This window comes from Grammomys surdaster, unplaced genomic scaffold, assembly GCF_004785775.1.
Source record: "Grammomys surdaster isolate TR1022 unplaced genomic scaffold, NIH_TR_1.0 125630, whole genome shotgun sequence".
NCBI lineage: Eukaryota > Metazoa > Chordata > Mammalia > Rodentia > Muridae > Grammomys > Grammomys surdaster.
In genome coordinates, this window is record NW_021620469.1 from 177,833 (window position 1) to 197,270 (window position 19,438).

A 19,438-nucleotide genomic window follows, 5' to 3' on the forward strand; every position below is an offset into this window, starting at 1 on the left:
TGTGTGTGTGTGTGTGTGTGTGTGTGTGTGTGTGTGTGTGTGTGTGTAGAGAGAGAAAATTTTATTTTATTTTGTCTTTTTGAGATACAGTCTCATCATGTAGCTCAGGTTGTCCTTGAACTCACTATGAGGGCAGCCTCAAGCTCCCAAAGATCCTCATGCCTCTTCCTCCCAAGTGGTGGGAAAGGACTGTACCCTTATACCTAGCTTTTCTTGTATATATTATATGGAAAGATCTGGGCTAAATAATACAGGCCTCAAAAACTCACGGCCTGTTCTCAGCTGTGGTTCCAGCACCATACCTTTCTACTTCCTACCATAAATGTTATGGACTAACTAATCTTCTGAAACTGTAAGTGAATTCCTAATTAAACACTTTCTTTTATAAGACTTGCCTTTGTCATGATATCTCCTCACAGTAATAATACAGTGACTAAGACGGATGCTTCTGGTCTTAAAATGTATCCTGAATTGGGGTATGGGAAATTTTGGCTAAGACGTCAATTTGAGTAGAAACATTAATATACCCCTTTCCCAGTTAGTAAGTTAATTAACTTATTTACAGATAGGATATCTATAGTCCAAGCTAGCCTAGAACTCAGCTAGTTACCTTGCCTAGGCAGCACTTGGGATTACAAGCGTGTAATAACATACCCAGGAATTTATTTAGGAATGTAAAAATGGACACATTTGTTTTATATATGTGCCAAACCTAAAGTGATTTTTGTTTTTGTTTTTGTTTTTGTTTTTCGAGACAGGGTTTCTCTGTGTAGTCCTGGCTGTCCTGGAACTCACTCTGTAGACCAGGCTGGCCTCGAACTCAGAAATCCGCCTGCCTCTGCCTCCCAAGTGCTGGGATTAAAGGCGTGCGCCACCACCGCCCGGCTAAAGTGATTTTTTCCCCCACATAAATTACCATTTTAAGAGCTAAGCATAGCGGGTCAGTGGTAGCGCATGCCTTTAATCCCAGCACTTGGGAGGCAGAGGCAGGCGGATTTCTGAGTTCGAGGCCAGCCCCAGCCTGGTCTACAGACTGAGTTCCAGGACAGCCAGGACTACACAGAGAAACCCTATCTCGAAAAACCAAAAAAAAAAAAAAAGAGCTAGGCATGTTGGTATGTATATGCCTTACCTTTTAATCCTCACACGCAGGAGGCAGAAGCAGGCAGGGCTGTATTATACAGAGAAACCTTGTCTCAGAAACAAAACAGAATGAAATGAAAATGACCATTTTAAACAATCTAATGCTGGTATCTTATTTTCCTAATTCTAAACAAATATATTTCCCTTAAGTATCAGTAAGTCTACAAAACAAAATTATTTGGAGAGTTGAAGCTTATTCTGCTCATAGTATTAATATTGACAAATCTTATAAAGATTGTCGTGTTTTATTCTTGCTTTGGCTTTAATCTGTCTGCTATGTAGATTTAAATAAGCAGAGAAAGGTTGATCCCAGAATATAACTTCTGCCTACCCTACAGTGGAATATGTACTTTATTTATTCCATATAACACTGGAGAATTAGCTGTAATTTCGATTTATAAGAGAAAAAAGCAAGGGCTGGAGAGATGGCTCAGTGATTAAGAGCACTGGCTGCTCTTCGAGAGATCCTGAGTTCAATTCCCAGCTACCATGTGGTGGCTCCCAACCATCTGTAATGAGATCTGATCCCCTTTTCTGGTGTGTCTGAAGACAGCAACAGTGTACTCATGCATAGAATAAATAAATTTAAAAGAAAAAAATAAAAAGAAAAAAGCAAGCCAGAGGGCTAAGAGTTTAGCTAAGTGGTAGAGCCCTTACCTAGCATATACATCTCCAGTACCACAGAGAGACAACAAACTCATAGAACTTTCTGTTACTTGCATGATATAGTTCATTCAGAAGACAGAGTTTTATACCTGAGGAGTATGACGATGACTGGTGGTTTGCCATATTGCATAATCTTAGAAAACATTGTTTATTTTTTTCCTGAGAAAAGAAAATATTTCTTAAAATGCAAAGTAGGTATTTGTAGTAATTACGGGTGTGGGTATGTGTATGTATGTATCTGTTAAATACCTGAAAGAAGCAGCTTAAGGGAGAAGGGACAGATTTTGGCTTATAGTTTTAGGGCTACAATCTGTGGCAACCAGGAAATACAACAGGCAGCTCCAAAGATGGACGAACCAGTAGCAGCTGCCTGAAACATTTACTTTTAGAGATAGTCTTGCAACAGTAGCCCAGCCTGGCCTCAAACTTTTAGTCATTCTCCTGTCCTTATTTACATCATACTTTGATTATAGGTTGCACCACCATGCAGGATAACAGTCTCTTACAGGAGAGAACCGGAGCATTAGGCTAGTGCTATAACCTTAAGCTCTTCCCTAAATCCTTCTCTCTACCAAGTAGGCCCTGTGTCCACCTACTGGAGACCAACTGTTGAAAAATGAACCCATGGGAAACATTTCATACCCAGTGGAATAGTAGGAAGAATACTGGATTGATTGTCAAAGTTATTTTGCCTTAACCACATGCTATGAGTCTCTTAAATTCTCTTTTGTTTTTTGTTTTGTTTTGTTTTGTTTTTGAGACAGGGTTTCTCTGTATAGCCCTGGCTGTCCTGGAACTCACTCTGTAGACCAGGCTGGCCTCGAACTCAGAAATCCGCCTGCCTCTGCCTCCCAAGTGCTGGGATTAAAGGCGTGCGCCACCATCACCCGGCAAGTCTCTTAAACTCTTAAATTCAAATGTTGTCCTATTACGTATTTGTACTTATTCCATGTCTTTTTCTTACTCATTTTGTTTTTAAGATTCTTGTATCTCCCAGTCAGCATCATTTCCTCGTAACCAGAAACAACAAGGGGTGGATTCTTTATCGCCAGTGGCCTCACTTCCTAAACAGAATTTCCAGCCCTCAAACCAACAACATCTTACTAAACCTGCTAATAAAATTACTTGTGCAAACTGCAAAAATCCTTTACAGAAGGGACAGACAGCTTACCAACGAAAAGGATCAGCTCACCTCTTTTGTTCAACCACCTGCCTTTCTTCTTTCTCTCATAAGCGCACTCGAAAGACACGGAATGTAATGTGTAAAAAGTAAGCAGGCCTTAATGTTTCTCTATGTAGTTTAGTGCTCAGTATAAATGAATACTCTGAACATAATTGTAAGCTAGACTTGTGGTAGATGTGTCAGATTTTTTCACGTTTATTGATTGAGCAATTCTAGAACTGTAATCTCATCTAAACTGTAGTTTTAAAAAAGAATGCGTATCGATACATGAGTTGCTATGTTTGCCTTTTCTGTTCTACATCTTACGTGTTAGTTCTGCCAGCCTACCAATTCAGTCAGTGCCTTTCCCTTTTGGGCCATCTCCCCAAGCCCACGATCAGCATTTTTTAAGATTTACTTTTATGAGGCTGTAGAGTTGGCACAGTGTTTTAGAGTAGTAGCTGCTCTTCTAGAGGACCTTGGTTTGATTCTCAGTATCCAGGTAACTAATTAGCTTCAGTCCCAGGGAATCCAAAACCCTCTATGGCATTGCATCCTTGTGGTACACAGGCATACACACAGGTAAAATAACCATACACAGAAAATAAAAATAAAGGAAAAAAATTTAAGTTCTGTGTATGTGTTTTAACAAGACTCAGAGATGTTACATCACCCTCTAGCTGGAGTTAAAAGGTAGTGCTGAGCTGCCTGATGTAGGCTAGGCATCAAACTCAGGTTCTCTATAAGAGCCAGACATACCAGTAAACCATCCATTTAGCACCATTGGTTTTGTTTTTTCTACCAGTATTTTTCTTAAAGATTTGTTTATCTGTATGAAGTTTTGCCTGTGTCTATATAAATGCACTCTGCCTGATACCCTCAGAGGCCAGAAGTCACTGGGTTCACTGAAGCTGGAGTTACGGACAGTTGTAAGCCACTGTGTGGGTGCTAAGAACTGAATCTGGGTCCTGTGCAAGAGCAGCCAGTGCTTTTAACTGCTGAGCCATCTTTCCAGCCCCAAGTGCTAGGATTTTTTAATCCTAGAATGCTAAGGAACATTAATGTTAGAAGAGTTTTCATTTGAATTTTCTCCTGTATTATTTAGGAAATGGAAGTAAAACTGAAAGTGGATCTTAAAGTACAGTGATCTTCAGATGTTTCTTTCTCCTTTGTGTTTCAGAGATTCTCCTATGAGAACCGCAACTATTGTTCCTCCAGTGGAGTCAAGCAAGTCCTTACAAGAATTTTATAGTGCATCTCTGTCTCCCAGTGAAAACTGCCAGAGTCTTAGGAAAGAAGTTTTTACTAAGTCAAGATGTATAATCTGTAATAAATTAGGAGAGGTCTGCTTTTCATGCTGTTACTATTTAGACTTGTAGAAATGTTAATTTTTAAGTTCTAATAATCTGAGCTCTGCCATCTACCTAAAGTCCATATCCTAAATATTCAGATTGGAAGGACTTCTAAGGATGTTAGAATTCTCTTTAAAACATTTGCTACTAGCTGGGCGGTGGTGGCGCATGCCTTTAATCCCAGCACTTGGGAGGCAGAGGCAGGCGGGTTTCTGAGTTTGAGGCCAGCCTGGTCTACAGAGTGAGTTCCAGGACAGCTAGGGCTACACAGAGAAACCATGTCTCAAAAAACAAAAAAACAAAAACAAACAAACAAACAAAAATTACTACTGAGTGGTGGTGAACACCTTTAATTCCAACATTTGGAAGGCAGAGGCAGGCAGATCTCTGAATTTGAGGCCAGCCTCGTCTACACATAGTGAGTTCCCTATGTACTAAAGAGATTCCCCCTGACCAAAAAAGATAGATATATACACACACATACACCACACACCACACACACACTATTCTTATATTGTGTCTGTTTCTGTGGAGTTAGTTGTGATAATTCAATAATTTCAGGACAATAAAGGAAGCAACAGATCCTACAGGAAGGTGTAGAACAAACGGTTTGATACATTTTCAAGAGGAAGAGCTGGACATTCAGGCAGTCCTTTGTTTTACATTGTCCTTGGTAACTAAATCTGATGTTGAGTAGCTTTGGGAGCCATTCAAATCAAGGACAAAAGTTTATCCGTTACAGCTTTCAAACCATCTCACTGCACATTCTAAATGTGGATAGCGATTGCCTTCATCTGCCTCCCAAATACTAATAAGGGAAAAAATCTAAATACTGTAGGGCAGTAAATTGTAAAATACTGTCTTAAGAAATTTTGTTTTCTTTTAGGTTCGCCATGAAATCAGTATTAACAGTATAACACATAAACTGTGCAGTAACAATTGCTTTAATGAATACAGATTGACCAATGGTCTAATAATGAACTGCTGTGAACAGTGTAGCAAGTATATACCCAAGAGTACTGGACACAGCATTCTGATTACAGGTCAGCAAAAGAGATTCTGCTGCCAGAATTGTGCTGATGAATATAAAGAGGTAATTCTTTGTTTTGTTTTGTAATATTTTTATGTACATGAGTGTTTTACCTGCATGTTTGCACACTGCGTGCATCCCTAATGCCCTCAGAGGCTAGAAAAGGTGTTGGATCCCTTGGAACTACAGTTGCAGACAGATGTGAGCTACCATGTTAAGTAAGTAGCTAGCAATCAAGCCCAGATCTTCTGCAAGAACAGCCAGTACTCTCAGCACTCTTGACTGCTGACATAATTTCTCCAGTCTCTACTTCTCTGTCTCTGTCTCTGTCTGTCTCTGTCTCTCTCTCTCGTGTGTGTGTGTCTGTGTGAGTGCAGTTGCTTGTGTGTGAGGGTTAGAACAGACCTGAGACTCCTGTCCTTGCCCTCTACCTTGTTTGAGACAAGATTCATGGAATATCCTAGGCTATCTGACCTTCAAGCTTCTTGTGATTCTCTTGTGTGGCTGTTTCCCATCATGTTGCAGGAACACTCAGATTTAGATGCTTACCACCAAGCTGGGCTTTTACATTTTGATACCAGGGATGATGGTGTATGGCTTTAATCTTGGCACTAGGGAGGCCAAAGCAGATAAATCTCTGTGAGGTCGAAGCTACCTGATTCTACCTAGAAAGCTAGATCAGCCAAGGCTGCAAAGATCATAGAGATGTGACTAAATATTATCAAAAAAATTTTTAGCAGTATCACACATGAATATAATGCATATGTGTGATATATTTTCTTTTTATTACGCCCATTCCTTGCCCTTTCTTATTTCTACTTTGTCAACTTCCCCTCCCCCTCCAAATCCCTTTCCTATGTTCATGTTTATTGTATTACTGACTTTTCTGGTGTTGTGATAAAATACTATGACTAAGGCAAAAAAGGGTTTATTTGGGGTTCCCTGTTCCAGAGGGTGAGATGGAAGCAGCTGTAGCAGTAGGCAAGGAAATGATTGGAGTATTGAAACCTAAAAACTGGAGATCTCATTCAAACTGCCATAATATTTTTTGTTTTAAAATTAACTGAGTTTAACTAGGGCTGCCCATGTACCTATATGTTTGGCCTAGGACACCTAATGTCATTCATTCTATAACTGAACATGCTCATGAGTGCATGCATTCATTTATATGATATTTATACATATGCCATACATAAACATATATGTAAAGATAGTAGAATAAGGATATAAGGCTTGCACATAGAGTATAAAAGAAAAAAAATGGGGAAATGTGTAATCAAAATAGGCTTCAACTATATATCTAGATCTTGGCTTGTTTTAGAGTGATCAGCAGCAGTTCTTTAGAGAAAGGCAGTAGAGAAACCTTTGTTGTATATGAACATTTTAAGAAAAACAGGGCTGGGGATAACTCATTAGCAGAGGATTTTCTGGTAAGCACACATAATATGCTGGTATTACGTCCCTGATGATAACCACCACCAACAGACAAGAAATTAAAATATTGTTATTAGTTGCTCATCGCTGAATGATGAGAGTCGTAAACTATAAAATAGGGAATTGGGAAGATAGCTCAGTGGTTAAGAGTTCTTGCTGTTTTTCCAGAGGACTCAAGTTCAGTACTCTGCCACCACATCAGGTGGATCACTGCCAACACCAGGAAATCTGACATATGGCTTCTACTGGCACGCACCCCTATAAGTAAAAAACAAAACTTTTAAAAAAATAACTTAAGTTCTATATGAAATACATAATTATTATATTGTGTGGGTAATACATGTGTGTGGGTCCAGTGCTCACCATGACCCACGTGGAAAGTCAGAGGACAACACTGTGGAGTCAGTTCTCTTTGCCACGATGTTGAGTTCCAAGGATTAACTCAAGCATCACATCAGACTCTCACAGCAGGTGCAGTACTGGCTGAGATATCTCCATGGCCCCAAATGTAAACATGCTTCTGATCTAAGCCAGTGATTTGGGAAACATTTTTTATTGTTAGTGATTTAGGGGTACTGTTGCCATCTAGTATGTTGTGTGGATGCTAGGTCTGTTCTTCAACATCCTGATTATGCATGACAGTCTCTTATATGACTTTGCCCAAGACATCCTGTAAGTGAACATGTTGCTGGGTGATGTGAGGGGTGAGCCATGTAAGTAAAGGAAGCTAAACTCCATCTTCTTAGTAAGTCTGTTGATGCTGGATGTGATGGCAAATGCCTTTAAAATCTCAGCACTGGGAAGGCAGTGAACTTAGTGAGTGATCTTAGTGAGTTCCAAGACACCCAATGAGTTGTAGAGAGACCCTGTCTCCAAAAAAACAAACAAACAACAACAAAAAAAAAAACCCAATAACCAAAGAAAAAAGTCAGTTCAGTTGATGATACCTAAAGCTAGGAGGAAAATAGTAAGTGATGATTCAAAATATGTAAATTAAGGGGTTGGTATGTTGCTCATTGATGCTCCCCTAGTATGCATAAAGTTCAGGGTGCAATCCCAAGTACCAAATAAACACTGGCATGTTGGTACATTCCTGTAATCCTGGCACTCAGGAAGTGGAAACTGGAAGATCAGAAATTCAGAATCAGGCTAGAGAGATTGAATTTACCACCAAGTCTGACAACTTGGGTTCAATCTCTGAAACCCACATTGACTGAGCCAGCTCAGTCAGTCAGTAGGTTCTCCAGGGCTGGAGGGAGCATTAAAAAGAGAAAGACAGTTAGACAACATTGTAGCATGACCCAGCCAGTTCTGAGGCTGAGGTGAACTTATATTTTTCCAATCTGCTTTTATACCATTTTAATTACATGCAAGTAATAAGGTCAGTTCTAGGTTAAGGAACAAGCAAGACAGTAAACACAAGTAGTCAAGGAACAAGCGCGACAATAAACAAAGTCCTGTGATCACTGTTTCTAAGGGCTTATCAGGATGACCAAGATACCTGAGCCTACTTCCTATCCTAGCCCAAAGTCAAATTCTTGCCTGAAGCCCACTTCTTTGTTCTAGCCTGGAATCAAATTCCTGCCTGAGCTTACTTCTTTGTACTGGCCCAATGTCAAATTCCTGCCAAACGACCCCAAAAGCTCTCCACACCACATGGTGGGAGGTAGAACTGACTTGTCCTCTAACTTTCACATTCATGCCATGATATATGTATGTACTCACACATCTGCCCAAAATAAGTAAAAAAGTTCAGAGTTCTCCTTGGTTAGAAAACAAATTTGAAGCCTGTCTGGGCTACATGAAAGTCTGTCTTACTTATTTTATTTTTTTAAAAAAAGAACCTAGCTATTGAAAAATCTTTTAAAAAGTCTTATCCCCCAGCGGGGCAATCAATGATTTTGCATGACTTTAATCCCAGCACTTGGGAGGCAGAGGCAGGAAGGTTCCTGAATTTGAGGCCAGCCTGGTCTACAGAGTGAGTTCCAGGACAGCCAGGGCTACACAGAGAAACCCTGTCTCGGAAAAACAAACAAACAACAAACAAAAAAAGAAAAAGTCTTGTCCCGTGTATAGTGCAGGGAATAAGAGTCACAGTTTTGAGGCCAGCTTGGCATGTAGGGAGATCCTGTTTAAAAACAAAATTTATTAAGTTAATAATGCTTTCATTTAAGATTTTGGGGTGTTAGGTTTTTGGGGTGGGTTTTTTTGTTTTATAAGATGCAATGGTTGTGGGGTGTTTTTTTTGTTTGTTTGTTTTATAAGATATAATGTGGTGATTTGAATAGGAATGGCCCCCATAGACTCATCTATTTGAATATTAGCCAATAGGGAGTGGCATTATTAGAGCATGGGTGGCCTTGTTGGAGGAAGTGTGTCATTTTGGGGGCAGGCTTTGAGGTCTCAGATGCTCAAGGTAGGCCTAGTGTGGCATTCTCTTTTGCTGCCTGTGGATCAATAGAACTCTCAGCTCCTTTATAAGAGTTGTCAGTCATGGTATCTTTTCACAGCAATAAAACCCTAAGACAATATATTTATTTTTATTTTCTGTGTATTACCTATGTATATATATTTTGTACCATGTTGTTCATGGCTACTGCCCTTGGAGGTCAAGAGTCCATTGGCTTCTCCTGAACTAGAATTGCAAATAGTTGTGAGCTACCATGTGGTTGCTTGGAATAAAAAACCAGGTCCTCTATAAGAACAAGAGCTCTTAAGCACTGATCCATCTCTTGAGCCCCAAGATTTTATTTTGTTTTTAAATGTGTTTATGTGTGTGGGAGGGAGATTATGTGTATATGATTTTAGTTCCCCATGGAGGTTAAAAGAAGGCATCAGATCTCCTGGAGCTTTAGTGACAGCCGTTGATAAGATAGCTGCTCAACATAGGTGCTGGGGACAGAACTTATGTCCTCTTCAAAAGCAAAACACACTGAACTACAAAGTGGCCTTTTGTTTTTTTGTTTTGTTTTTGGTTTTGTTTTGAGACAGGGTCTCTAGGCTGCCCTAGCGATAACTGAATTTCTTACCCACATATATAGAAAGGATTATAGCAATTTTACCATTAAAATTAATTGCTTTTTGGGGGAAGGGGTCAAAAGATTGGTTGAGCAGTTTAGAGTACTTTTAAGAGTAGTTTAGAGTTACTTTTGCAGAGGACCCAGAATTTGATTCCCAGCACTCATAAGATGTCTCGTAACCATCCTAACAGCAATTCCACAGGATCTGATGCTCTTTTCTAGTCTCTACGGGCACAAGGCATGCATATGATACATACTCGTTAGAGTCCTACTGTGTCCTTAGTGATCTAATTTTGCCTGAGTTACATCATGTTTCTATTTGTCACTGTCTCAGTTGTAGCCATCCTGATAGGTGTGAGATGCTACGCCTAGTTTTTGTTTAAGATTGATTTTAGGAATGTTTTGCTGCATGTGGATATGTACACCAAGTGCATGCTGTGGTATGCTTTGTTTTTGATGGCTAATAATGAACCATTGCCTGCTCTTATTTCTTTATTTCAACTTTTAAAATGTCAATAAATTATAATATATTTCCTTTCAGATAATGGAAGCAAAATCAAAAATACTGCTTTTACAAAACAGAAAAAGGAATGCTATCAGAGAAGAAAATGAAAAAAAATTACATGAATTGTCAAGTACACTTTCAGGAAACACAGGAGAAATTCCAGAAAAAAAGGAAAAGACTTCAGAGATAGTAAAAGTTGCAGTAGACTGTAGCCTAGATACATCATCAGAGGAACAAAATGTGAATTTACCTTTGTCTGTGGCAGCAGTAACTGATACAATTCAAGAGCAACTAGGAGACAAACATTCAGAGGAATTTGATATGTCAGTTGTACTTTCTTTGGATCCAGGTTCGTGGCCCCGAATTTTGAATATGAAACAACGTGAATTTCTTGTCAAAAAAGATCCACCTCAAATAAGAAATTTTAATTTTCCAAAAGACAGTGCAGGCAAGAAGTTTTCAGAAACGTATTACACACGAATTCTTCCAAATGGTGAGAAGAGCACCAGACCTTGGCTGCTCTACTCAGCCTCTAAAGACTCTGTGTTTTGCCTGTATTGCAGACTCTTTGGGGAAGGGAAGAATCAACTGAGAAACGAGAATGGGTGCAGAGATTGGCATCATTTGTCACATCTTCTTAGTAAACATGAAGAAAGTGAAATGCACATCAACAATAGTGTTAAGTATTCAAAATTAAAATCTAACTTGAAAAATAAAACCAGTGAAGCTACCGAAGGTGGGGAAAATTGTGTGCAACTATTGTACACATAATGTTCTACCTGCTTTACATATGACAGTGTCTGCATTACCCAGACACTACCATAAAAAGTTTTGTACCTGGAACCAGTACCATACACTGTGTAAGAGGAACTTACAGGAGTTCATTAGCAATATGTCTAATAGCAAATAAATAGTAAACTATGTTCCTGTTCTAAATCTAAAAGCAATTGGTGAGTATAGTCATTATAGATTTTAGCAAAGGCAGTTTGAGCTTTGTCACTGTGAGGGTTCTCACCCTGTAAAGTGTTGTTGGAGGACTTCCACTTAATGGCCTAAGAGCAGGAAAAGGCAAGGTGCATATATAACAAGCTAAAGAAAATATATTCACACCACAAGATGGTGGTACATGCCTTTAATCTCAGCACACAGACACAGATAATGTGATATCTGTGAGCTCTAGGCCAACGTGGTCCACAGAGCAAATTCCAAGACAGCCAAGATACACAAACCCTGTCTTGAAAAACCAAAAAGAAGGAAAAAAAGAAAATGCATTCAAACAGCTTAAGAAGCTATGGCTGTTTGCTATTAAGCCAAATTCTTGAGTTTTATTTCTTTAAAACATGTTTTTATTTGAGCAAAACAGTTTATTTGTTGTGGTAAATAGAGGTAATTTGTTTTATTGATTTTATATTTTGGTTTTCAAATTTGTTTTATTGGTTTTATATTTTGGTTTTCAATTTAATATGTAAATGTTTTCATTTTGTTAAGAGAATTATAAAGAATATATAGCTATTAGTATGAATATAAGAAACATTAAAATGTGGTATGTATATATATGTGTGTGTATACATATATGTATGTATATATAGTTAATTTTTCAGTGTTCATGTTAATTTTTCTTTTGAAAGTATACTCCATGTGTGAATTTTGAGAAACTATGAATCTAAAAAATGTTTTCTTCAGATGCTTCATTTTCGTTTTCTTGTATAAAAGCCCTTACTTACGTGGAACTGGGAATGGTGGTGCTCAGGAGTCAGAGGGAGGTGAATCTCTGTGAGTTCAAAGCCAGCCTGGTCTACAGAGTGGCTTTCAGGGCAACTGGGTCTACATATCTCAAAAAACAAACAAACAACAACAAAAAAAATTTGTGTGGTAGCTACAACTGGAGCTTGGGTCTTCTGGGTGAGGATTCTATTGTGGGTTTTCACAAGATTGTCAGTGAATTCCTGGCAAGGAAACTTGGTGAAGACAGTCTCTTTCCAGAGGCTAGGGGCCAAATAGCTGTTAGGGTGGCCTCAACACAATTTCCAAGGGTGACAGGGCAACCCCTGGCTGATGGGTAGCAGTCATTGATACTGGCTGGCCATCAGCAATAGCTTCTTGGGCACAGGAGCAGGCACAATACCAGTGTCTGTGGCAACAGGGAAGAGATACACCAACACAGAGGCACAGTCACCTGTTACCTTGCATACAACTGTGGCACTTGCCAATCTTGTTTCTCCAGTAGCCTCTCCACACAGGGAGGGTGGAAAGCTTGGCCAAGATGATGGTGGCCTTTTGGATGGCAGTGGCTACTTCTTGGAGCACCTAACACCAAGACCAGCATGACCATTGTAGTCCCCAAAAGCAACAAAAGCCTTTACCTGAACCATTGGCCATCTCCAGTCTGCTCCTGCACTGGCATGGTCTTTAGAGCCTCATCCTTCAGGGATGTACCCAGGAAAAAGTCAATCTCAGACTCCCTACTGGGCAGGGAGAACAAACAGGTAGGTCTCTTCCAGGGACTTGATTTTCATGTCGTTGAGTAGGCAGTTCAGCTTCTTGCTGTCTCACCTCCAAGAACACCACAACCATGACCACTACTGCATCTTCCTGAGTCTCCAGGCCCTCAAGCTATGCCAGCTTCATTGTCCATTTGCCATATTCCCAAAGAAACAGCAAATCTAAAAAATTGTGATGACCATCTATGGTCCTGATCATGAATTTGATAGTTTTATCTTTTGCTTCTGATTTCTGATGTTTATTTTATCATCTGTTAAATTCTTAGAGATATATGAGCGTTTTTCCCCCTCTTTGGGGCTTTTCTTGCAAAACAGTATCATTAACAACAACTATGCTTCCTTCTGCATGGAAATATGAGGCTCAGTCATGTTGCTCTGTGATAGTATTTTCTAAAACACCCACTGAAACCATTTTAGGTACATTATACCTTTCCAGGTAGAGAATGTAGCTTGGTTAGTAGAATGTTTGCCAAGCACACAAAAAACTGTGGGTTTGACCTGCAGACTGCATTAGCCATGTGGCAGCAGGCCTGTAATCATAGCTCTCAGGTGGTAGAAGCAAACAGCAAGTATGAAGTCACCCTTGGGTTTATGAAACCCTGTCTCCAAAAGAAAGTTGCTTTTAGTCATTTAGGCTTGGATCTAAGTGAGTCATGGTGGCTGTCAGCTGTAATCTCAGCACTAGGGAAGGTGAGACAGGAGGATTGTTCAAGGCCAACCTGGGATACATAATGAGTTCTAGGCCAGCCTGAACTATAATGTGCTATTCTCATAGAGATAACTGGCTAACTTTAAATACAGCTTTGTGATGTCTCCAAAATGTTACTTTACACTCAGATCTATGAGGATACTTAAGAAAAATAACACTTTAGGGTTTTTTTTGGTTTTTCGAGACAGGGTTTCTCTGTGTACCCCTGGCTGTCCTGGAACTCGCTCTGTAGACCAGGCTAGCCTCGAACTCAGAAATCCACCTGCCTCTGCCTCCCAAGTGCTGGGATTAAAGGCGTGCACCACCACCGCCCGGCCAACACTTTAGGTTTGGTTTGTTTTGTTTTGTTTTTGGGTTTTTCGAGACAGGGTTTCTCTGTATAGCTCTGGCTGTCCTGGAACTCACTCTGTAGACCAGGCTAGCCTCGAACTCTCGAACTCAGAAATCTGCCTGCCTCTGCCTCCCAAGTGCTGGGATTAAAGGCTTGCGCCACCACCGCCCGGCTAACACTTTAGTTTTATATGTAGGAGTATTTTGCCTGTATGTATGTTAAATGTACCATGTGTGTACCTGGTGCCTGTAGAGGCTAGGAGAGGTGGTTACCTCTGGAACTGAAGTTTTAGATGTTTGTTAGCTACCTGTTTGAGTGCTAGGAACCAAGCCTGGATTCTCTGTGGCTTTAAGGGTCTTAGGTCTCCTTGCTGTCTTTAGCGTTATGCTGAGAACATCAGCGTGGAAATAACATTGTTCTGCTGTTGGAGTGATCCTCTTTGCTACCCACATGTTTATTGTTGAAATACTTCCCAGGACAGGGTTGCTCTATGACTTGAATATAAAGTATATATAGCTTGATATACTCGATTTATGGCTGGCATTCAGACAAAGGTGTTAGGAAATCTGATCCATTTGTAGTGTTCTGCCTCTTGAGAATCAGTATAGTTGTATACCAATGTCAACTGGAAATAAAAATTGGGTCCAAGCCCCTTTATTGCTGATATTCTTTGGTGAAAAAATAGGGTTTATTAATTTTCTTCTCACTGCTCCCCCCCTCACCCCACACACCATACCCAACTCCTGGAATTTGCAATATGGAAGGGAAACAATATTGATATGTATTTAATTGTAAAACTTTTTTTTTTATACAAGGCCTCACTGTGTAGTCCTGACTGGTCTAGAATTTAATATAAAGATCAGACTGGCCTCAAACTCACAAAGAGCTATTTTCTCTTCTTCATAGAAATATTGGAATTAAAGGCTTGCGCTACTATATCTGCTACTCTTTTTTTTTTTAAAGATCTTATTTTATGTATGTGAGTATGATGTAGCTGTCTTGAGACACACCAGAAAAGGGCATCAGATCCCATTACAGATGCTTGTGAGCCACCATGTTGTTGCTGGGAATTGAACTCAGGACCTCTGGAAGAGCATACAGTGCTCAACCACTGAGCCATCTCTCCATTCCCCCGCTCCCAACCTTTTTAAATAAGAGAAATTAGTTGGTATGATTTTTTCCTGATTTCTATTACTTTTGTGAGGAGTGGGGGTGGAGATGTGTGTGTCACAGAATGGAGAGAGAGAATGGGAGGTGAGAGTGTCTTCTGACTGGGGGGTGAAGCTGGCCTTTGAACTCATTGTGTAGATAACGTTGCCCCCAAACTGTGGCAATCCTCCTGCCTCAACCTGCCAAATCCTGAAATTGCAGGAAAATGCCACCACACTTGGCTGGGACACAGTAGAGAAAACAGTGAGAAAGTAAATATTATCTTGGTGCCATTATAAATAACACTTCTGATGTCTGACTCCTTGAACAAAAGGTTGACCAGTCTCACCTAATCAATGTTCTCTAGGCCTCAATCAGATAGACAGACTATCTATCTATCTATCTATCTATCTGTTTATATCTGAAGCTGGAGGTATAGGCTGTTATGAGCTTCTGGCTGTGGGTGCTGGAAAGTGAATTTGGTTTGTCTGCAAGAATAGGGCGGTCAGGGGAAAACTTGAAGTCAATTTTACAGGAATTGTAGTTCATCAAAATCTATAGGGACAAATGCCTGGTGAGAGTTGGACAGGAAAATCAACTGAATACAAGTACCTATGCAGTTCTTTCTGGGAGGAGCACAAGAAGTACCCCAATGCTTGGGTCAGCTTCTTAGAGTTCTCTTAAGAAGTACTTAGAGAGGTGGGACCCCCATGTACAAGCAAAGGGAAAATCCACTCATGCAGTGATGCAAGCCTTTCATCCCAGCATTTGAGGCAGAGGCAGGTGGTGGATCCCTGTGAGTTCTAGGCCAGCCTGGTCTAGAAAACAAGTTCCAGTATATCCAGAGCTACATAGAAAAACCCTGTCTCAAAACAAAACAAAAGCCGGGCGGTGGTGGCGAACGCCTTTAATCCCAGCACTTGGGAGGCAGAAGCAGGCGGATTTCTGAGTTCGAGGCCAGCCTCGTCTACAGAGTGAGTTCCAGGACAGCCAGGGCTACACAGAGAAACCCTGTCTCGAAAAACAAAAACAAACAAAAACAAAAAGACAGCTCTCTTACTCCCTTACTCTCTTTTGCCTCTAGCTTCTCTCTGTCCCCTTGCCCTTCCCCCTTCCTTTCCCCCTCTCTCTACGTGGTCATGGCCGGCCTCCGCTTCTCTCCTCTCTCTCTCCTCTTTCTCCACCATCTCCCATTTCTCTCCCTACCTTTGCCCTCTGCCCTGAATAAACTCCCCCTCGTGGAACTGTCTGGTCTGTTGTGGTCTGTTCCAAGCTGCACGACGAAGTCTAACAGTAGCAGCTGTAGAGTGGATCAATTTGAGTGCTACAGAGGGCAGAGCTGGAGAAGTGACACCAGCCCCTTGGAGAAGGCCAGATCATGTGTAGATCCCAGACATTGAAACAAGAAGCTGTAACATTGAAGTTGCCTTAGAGACCCTAAGATATTCGAAATGCCAGAGCCATGAGATATCTGCTGTGGAAAGCTGTTAACGGAGTGGAACCAGCCCAGGAGAAAGAACTTTACTTGTGTTAACAAAGATGAAAAAGGAGTGGAGATCTGAAGACTACTTTGACATCAGCCATGGAGATGCAGAGTTTGGAGTTTGCCCAGCTGGTTTCCTGTCTTGCTTTGGGGACTACAATTAAGTGATTGGATGAATCTCAGAAGAGACTTTGAACTTTGGACTTTTTAACATTGTTGAGACTGCTCTAGACTATGGGGGCTTTGGAAGTTGGACTAAATGTGTTTTGCATTATGTTATGTTTAGGTATGGCTGCCATCGTGTTTGAATAAGCCTATGGGGGTCAGGGAGTGGAATGTGATGGTTGGTATATTCTTGGCCCAAGGAGTGTCACTATTTGGAGTTGTGGCCTTGTTGGAGTAGGAGTGTCACTGTGGGTATGGGCTTTAAGACTCTACTCCTAGCTGTCTGGAATTGAATCTTTAGATGAAGTCTCAGCTTCTCTTGCACCATGCCTGCCTGGATGCTGCCATGCTCTTGACTTGACGATAATAGACTGAACTTCTGAACCTGTAAGCCAGCTCCAATTAAATGTTGTCCTTATAAAAACAAACAAACAAACAAACAAAAAACAAAACAGGACCAAGGGCTAAAGCCGGGAGATTAAAAATGCAGACCACCAACACTGCTCATTTTTCCAGTTCTGATCCACTCCTGCACCAGGTGTCTAATCAGGCCTGTGTCTGCCTCCCTCCTGAGTAGACCAGAGGCCCCATCTAAACAGCCTTCCTGCAGCAGCTCCCTTTCCAGGTGGCCAGACAGGAATTCCAGACCAGTGTTATTTTCTGGGACATCGACCCAGCAGCCAAGTTTATTGGTACTGGAGTCGCCACAGTTGGTGTGGCTGGATCAGGGGCTGGCATTGGCACAGTGTTGGTAGCTTGCTTACTGGCTATGCCAGGAAACCATTTCTCAAGCAGTAACAATTCTCCTATGCCATTCTGGGTTTTGTCCTATCTGTGGCCATGGGATTCTTCTGCTTGATGGTCGTCTTCCTCATCTTCCTCACCATGTGAGGCTCCATGGGGTCACTCAGCCGTCCCTGCTGCTGTGACTCTAGGCCAGTCCTGGTGCTGGAGTGTGCTGAGCTTTACCATTAAACAACGTTTCTCAAAAAAAAAAAAAAAAAGAAACAAAGAAAAGAAAGAAAGAAAGAAAGAAAGAAAGAAAGAAAGAAAAGAGGCCGGGCGGTGGTGGCGCACGCCTTTAATCCCAGCACTTGGGAGGCAGAGGCAGGTGGATTTCTGAGTTCAAGGCCTGTCTGGTCTACAAAGTGAGTTCCAGGACAGCCAGGGCTATACAGACAAACCCTGTCTCGAAAAACAAAACAAACAAACAAACCAAAAAAAAAAACAAAAAAAAAGAAGAAGAAAGAAGCGAAACGAAACAAACAACAAACAAAAACAAAGCAAGTTCCAGGATATCCAGAGCTACATAGAGAAATCTTGCCTCAAAAAAAAATAAATAAAGTAAAAAAATAAATCAGAACAAACAAAAGGCTTAGCTTAGGTCTTCTTGTTCTCTTCTGAGTATTGCCCTAAATCAAAGAAGAATATCCTGGCTAATCTATTGCTGATATTGTGAAAAAAAACTGGGAGAGATCTGTGTTGTGTGACAGTTTTCTCAAGACTGAAATATTCCATCCTGCAGAGAAGCTCCTCAAACAGGAAGGTTAAAAGAACACTCAAAGGAGTTTCATGAAGTCCCTGAAATTGACCAGGTTCACTAGGCCTCTTCCTGCCAGAGCAGGCAATAATGTTGAGAGTCCTTCTAAGACTGAAGAAACAGCTGCAAAGAAGACTCAGACAAGTCAAGCTACAAAGACTTGAGAGCAGACCAGCTGCCTGGAAGAAGTAGAAACCATACATAACTACATAAGACCCTGTCTCAAACCAATACTCTAAATCTCCACAAAACAACCTGTTCAGACCCTTCCCCTTAGTTATCCCACATGATGCTTGCCCAGTCCTTCCCACTTCGTGGAGGCACTATCTTTCATTCACATCATGAAACCAACAGTGTAAGGTTCATATTGAAGCCTTTAAAAAATAAAAAATAGGGCTGGGGATATGGCTCAGCAGTTAAGAGCACTGAATGCTCTTCCAGAGGTCCTGAGTTCAATTCCTAGCAACCACATGGAAGCTCACAACCATCTGTAATGGGATCTGATGTCCTCTTCTGGTGTGTCTGAAAACAGCAACAGTGGGTTCATATATATAAATTAAAAGATAAAAAATAACTTGGGAGGCAGAGGCAGGCGGATTTCTGAGTTCGAGGCCAGCCTGGTCTACAGAGTGAGTTCCAGGACAGCCAGGGCTACACAGAGAAACCCTGTCTCGAAAAACCAAAAAAAAAAAAAAAAAAAAGATAAAAAAATAAAACAAAAACCACATACTTAGTATCCAACCAGCAAATTTTTTTTTTGTTCTATCTTGAAAAAATATCCCAGGTTGAAGAGATGGCTCCATGGTTAAGAGCGCCAGAGGACCCATTTAGTTCTAAGCATCAACAGGGTGGCTGACCATAACTTCAGCTCTAGTTCCAGGGAATTCGAAGCTCTCTTCTGCTCCCTTGGATACCTGCATACATATAGTGCATATAAACCTTTGCAGGCACATGCAAATACACATAAATAATAAACTGTTGTTTAAAACAATGGCCCATACATTCTGTGCTAACTCATCTTCTGCTAGGTACTAATTATTATCTAATAATGACTATTGTGCTTTCAGACATATTCCTGGTTCTGCCCTTGCCCTATTAGGACAATATATTCGCTCAAAATCACAATCCATCCCATCACTATGTGATTATATTTAGAAAGAGGGTCCCTAAAGAGAGAATTAAGATTAAATAAATTCAAAAGGATGGAGGTAAAATCAACACAACTAATGTCTTTATGAAGAGAAAAGC

General features: G+C 40.7%; 1 protein-coding gene and 1 pseudogene across 3 annotated transcripts in view; both read left to right on the top strand.

Moving 5' to 3' along the window:
• The window catches only part of Zmym5 (zinc finger MYM-type containing 5), a 20,009-nt gene extending 8,316 nt beyond the window's left edge, over positions 1–11,693 (top strand). For all 3 annotated transcript variants that reach the window (XM_028787409.1, XM_028787408.1, XM_028787407.1), the window contains exons 4-7: positions 2,790–3,078; positions 4,152–4,314; positions 5,210–5,416; positions 10,349–11,693. In XM_028787409.1, the coding sequence (XP_028643242.1) occupies positions 2,790–3,078; positions 4,152–4,314; positions 5,210–5,416; positions 10,349–11,083 (1,394 nt within the window). In that variant the 3' untranslated portion in view covers positions 11,084–11,693. The remainder of the gene's footprint in view (positions 1–2,789; positions 3,079–4,151; positions 4,315–5,209; positions 5,417–10,348) is intronic.
• Positions 11,694–12,636: 943 nt separating this feature from the next.
• Positions 12,637–17,541, top strand: LOC114638803 (annotated as a pseudogene).
• The last annotated feature ends 1,897 nt before the right edge of the window (positions 17,542–19,438 follow it).